The sequence below is a fragment of the Trypanosoma grayi genome, assembly GCF_000691245.1.
Source record: "Trypanosoma grayi strain ANR4 Tgr_754_V1, whole genome shotgun sequence".
NCBI lineage: Eukaryota > Euglenozoa > Kinetoplastea > Trypanosomatida > Trypanosomatidae > Trypanosoma > Trypanosoma grayi.
In genome coordinates, this window is record NW_008826373.1 from 467 (window position 1) to 4780 (window position 4314).

Genomic DNA, 4314 nt, shown 5'->3' on the forward strand with positions numbered 1-4314 from the left:
TGGTTTGAAGGAGGGGATTGTGTTTCAGATTGCGTGAATCGCGGCGGGCCGACTGCCCAAGATTGCAACGTCGATAAGGGGCCGCTTCAGCACCAAAACGGATGGCGCATTAACGCTCGACAGGGAAGTGGTTCCCAAAACCGGCCCCCATTGAGCAACAACACGCCTGCGGATCCAGGGTCGAGAAACACCGGGCCTGACCCAACCCCTCTTATTGATAAGGTCCTGCGAACGGTTGTCCACACTGAGGGCAGGAACGGTGGAACAAAAACTGCGCGCTCCATAAAACAAGGGGCGCCCAGAGACGCGGCGCCTTCAGTGGAGGCGCACGGCCGAGACCCACACGCACTCCCGCAATCGGTGAAGCACGCCGGCCAGCCCGATCCTCTGAAAAACAAGGATCGGCACCTGGGGACGCACGCGGTATTATTAGCAAAGGTGTCGGATTTTCTGCCCTTGATGTGGTGTCTAAAAATGGATGGGGTGCTGGGGCCTTGCCCATTGCTGGGGGAAAAGCCACCACCTGGAAATGGGACTGCAATCGCACGCCGCATTTACACGACGCAGCTTACCACTTCGGAAGGGGAGGCGCCCATTTCATTACAGCAGGTCGGCGCTCCTGTTCTGGGCATCGTGTTGCTGCTGGGCCGATTGAATCCAACATCGTGTGCACACTTCGAATGGGTTTAGGGGCTCTTACAGCGCCGCCCGCGCGAAAATGGAAAATAAAACACACGCAGGGTACCCATAGCAGGCGCCCGATTCCCCCGGAAGGCTGGAAGCACACAAGGCGCCCCGTCCAAGGAGAGCGGGGCAGTGACCTATTCCTTTTGGGGCTATGGAATATAAGCCGGCTTCGGCGCGGCGTCGATGGACTGCATGGCTGCGGGGGAAGAATTCGGAAAATCCCTAAGAAGCGGGCCGCCTATTATGTTACGTCTCGGAATATTTGCCGGGGGCGGCTTCATTCGTTAAGATTGCCCTATCGGCGGGAATGTGGCGCCCGTTTCGGTGTCGAATGGCGGAAGGCCCTGTCGTGAAATTGGCCTGGCCACGCCCATGGGATAAAAGGTGGCCCAGGAAATGGGCAGCGCCCTCCAACATCCGAGCGGACGGATGGATAAATAACACCCACCCCCCGAGGCAGGCGGCAGGATGCTCCCCCATGGGAAGGCAAGGTCTGCTTATGCGCGGTTGGGCGTGGCGCAATGAATGGGGACAAGCGGTCCATCCGCACACCTTCTTCTTCGTTCCACTTTATATGTGAAGATAACTCCGTTGGGTTCAGTGAAAAATGCCCGAGGCCTTTGGGGGTTATTCCACAACAGGGTGAAAAAAGCGGCCGCATGCATGGGAGTTTTGGTGCCCCGATTCCTGCACGCTGCCACCGGGCTCGGCACGCGATTGCTTCAATGCTGTTTCTTTGCGAAAAATGTTCGATATAGGATAGCGCCATTGAATGGCGGAATGGCGTATATCCCATCAGACGGCTCATGTTCCCCTGTCGGCGATGGGGGTTGGGAGTGCACTGCGTTCGAGGTTAATGAATAACAACCGAAGGGCTATCACACTTTCGGTGGGAGATAACGGCAGCATGCATAACCGATGCGCCGGCAAACGGCTGGGGTGCGGTTTGTTTGCCCATTCTCTGGGGTAAACAAAACCGCGGTGGACCGTTGGATTGCACCCCTGTAGCCCACCATGCAAGCCGATGCTCTTGCAGTCCGGTTGGTGTTGTGTGCTTTAAAAGATATATTAACCCCAATTCTGGAAATGTGAGTGAAAAGCACTTCGGTTCATAGCACTGCCAACAAGGCACTGCGAAATTCTATGCCTTGTCATGGGAACTTCTTCAGACCTAGGGATTGCTTAAGAAATGAAACATTTGCGTGGTCTATCTCATATGCGCAACCAGCTGAAACCGGCTGACGGCATCTTGGTGCGGGAGTACTTTTGCGCTAAAGGGCTACGTGAAATAGAAGAAATTGGTAAATATGGCTGCGGGGTGTTGGAGTGTAAGATTCAAACGCTCGACTTTTGCATGTCGAGTGTAAATTGGTCAGTGAATGATTCAGAATCGGAAAGACTTAGCTGAACTGGTTTGGCGGTCAAGAGAATAACAAACTTCTTTTGTTGATTTGGTTGATTGTGCCGTTTTTGCCCTTTGGGGTTTTGGAAGATTACCGTGAATAGAGGTATCAAAATCAGAGAAATATGCCTTTCTCCTACAAACGCACCTTATCGCAAGATGCTATCTCCATACCAAAAAAAGGTGGTCGAGCGTAGCCAAACATTTCTTGTAATTAAGCAACTGACATTGAGAGTGCTTCTCGTTGCGGAGGTGCTCTCCAACACCGACATGCCAACACACCGCCGTGCTACCAGGGAACTCTGAACAGTAAATGATGCAAGGGTTATTGCTGACAGCCTTCCGTATGCAAGAGGGCGGGCTGGCTTTTTAGTAATAAGGAGCGGTGTCGTGCCCTACTATTTCGATGTGGCAGATTATCTGGACGATGTAAAAAATGCGTTCTGTGCTGGAAGGCGATCCTTTGTTTGCTGGAGATCACCTCATAGTGGTGACATTTAACGTAAGCCTTGGGAGGCGGACAGTCTGATTAAAAGAACCAGGAGTATTTTTTTTTCAAATTTGGAATAGTATAAGCTTTAAGCTTTAATTTATAGACCAAGAGGGAGAGAGGCCAAAAAGTTTTGTTATCTGACCATTTGTGTTTTTCAGTTAATATGGTAATTTCGAATTATTTATTGATGGAAACCCTAAGGAAAGACCCCATACCAGACACAGGGAGACAGGCTGTTTTTAAACAGAGAAAAGAGAGGTGTAAAAAAAGTTTTAAACTCACTTCCGGCGCATTACTGCCGAGGTTCCACCCATTTGCTATCTTTTTGCGCAATTTCTCAACGCCGCTCGGGATCCCGCGAAAGGGATCACTTTCCGAAAACGCATAGCCCAAGTGGCTTACAGACTTTGCTCCCCTAAAATCCCATTCATTCGCGCAGCATTACGCAGCAGCGCGCCTGGTTGTGTATTGCGTACCTTTATTATGGCCACATCTGCTGCATTTGCAATGCGCACGTGCAATGGGGTAGCCGGCAAAATTTTGCCCCGAACGCCCTCGACGCCGAACCAACAGCCCGGCACCCGGCTTTCAAAACAAGAAAAGGGGCCCACCCCAACGCACGCCCTGCCCCCCCCCCGCCAANAAGCGAGCATGGCGCAGTCGGCAGCGCGTGGGTTTCATAATCCCAAGGTCGTGAGTTCGAGCCTCACTGATCGCACTTTTTTACATATCGAAAAAGAAAAATTAGGCCGGGGGCGCCCTTTAATAATGCACCGGGTCGTTCCCGCCAAACCTTGTGGGCGTAAAACAGCCACGCCTTTGAATTTTGCCAGCCCACAGCTGGGTCGCAACATTCGCCAGCGTACTATTTTTTAAGAAAGAAACAGTATCTAAAAACAGACTTCGCGCATGACGCGCGCGGCGGGTGCGCAGGAAAGTTAAAATTTGTACTACTCCCGCTGTGCCACTTTCTGGGGCGTGGCGCCTCTCAGTTTGTTTATCATTTTATCGCTGAGGGGGGCTGCCTTTGCCCGCTGGTTCAGCCACGTCCCGAGGGATTCACATTGTTTGGTGGAGATTTTTGGTTCCCTTACTGTTGCGCTGCCCTTGGCCATCTTTTGCGCAACGGTCGTTTCCGATGCCTTCGCGCTTTTGCGAGGCTCACCAATTCAGATATTAGCAATCCAAACGTCTATTTTTAGCCACCGTGGTGCTGTTTATATGGGCTATAAATCTGGCGGCCCCAGACAAAAAGCTCCCGTAATTGTGTGTCATTTTTCTTCTTTGCGTTTGTGGGAATTTGGAACCGAGCAAACTCTACGAGATCACCTTGCGCTGAGCGACGGTGGAAGATCGTACATATTTCTGCAGGTCAAATCCCCCTCTAAAAATGAGGCCTTCGAATCATACCTGGCGGCCGTTTTATCGCAAACTACACCCATCTAATGTGAAATATACCACAGAGAGGCCATGCCTTTATAGACCGACTGTGCTTTCTTGGTTTTGGGCCAGGCGGTGAAGCGCCACCTTGGTCCTCAAGGTTTTCTCCAGACAACTGCGAAAAGCACTCCCAACCCCCCGTTGGCTGTGCTGACGCTTTATGGATAATATCAGTTTTTTTCACTATACCCGCACGCCCCCCCCCCACCCATAGTTGTCTGCAAGAGGGGTTCCTCTTGTTCTCTCTTTGGGGGTTACTGGCCGACCCATGGCATCCATTACTTTATTAAAT

The 4314-nt window shown here is 51.6% G+C and overlaps 3 protein-coding genes and 1 non-coding gene across 4 annotated transcripts; all 4 read left to right on the forward strand.

The window, feature by feature from the left end:
* Positions 1–680: 680 nt before the first annotated feature.
* DQ04_07541000 (hypothetical protein) lies at positions 681–1040 on the forward strand (the record flags this gene model as incomplete). The annotated part of the gene is made up of 1 exon (XM_009315214.1): positions 681–1040. The coding sequence occupies one exon, from the start codon at positions 681–683 to the stop codon at positions 1038–1040; it is 360 nt and encodes a 119-aa protein (XP_009313489.1).
* Positions 1041–1212: 172 nt separating this feature from the next.
* Positions 1213–1551, forward strand: DQ04_07541010 (hypothetical protein; the record flags this gene model as incomplete). Its single annotated transcript, XM_009315215.1, has 1 exon — positions 1213–1551. The coding sequence occupies one exon, from the start codon at positions 1213–1215 to the stop codon at positions 1549–1551; it is 339 nt and encodes a 112-aa protein (XP_009313490.1).
* A 325-nt stretch (positions 1552–1876) lies between these two features.
* On the forward strand, positions 1877–2095 carry DQ04_07541020 (hypothetical protein; the record flags this gene model as incomplete). Its single annotated transcript, XM_009315216.1, has 1 exon — positions 1877–2095. The coding sequence occupies one exon, from the start codon at positions 1877–1879 to the stop codon at positions 2093–2095; it is 219 nt and encodes a 72-aa protein (XP_009313491.1).
* A 1132-nt stretch (positions 2096–3227) lies between these two features.
* DQ04_tRNA031 lies at positions 3228–3300 on the forward strand (the record flags this gene model as incomplete). Its single annotated transcript has 1 exon — positions 3228–3300. It is a non-coding gene; the product is annotated as a tRNA-Met (tRNA).
* Positions 3301–4314: the final 1014 nt, after the last annotated feature.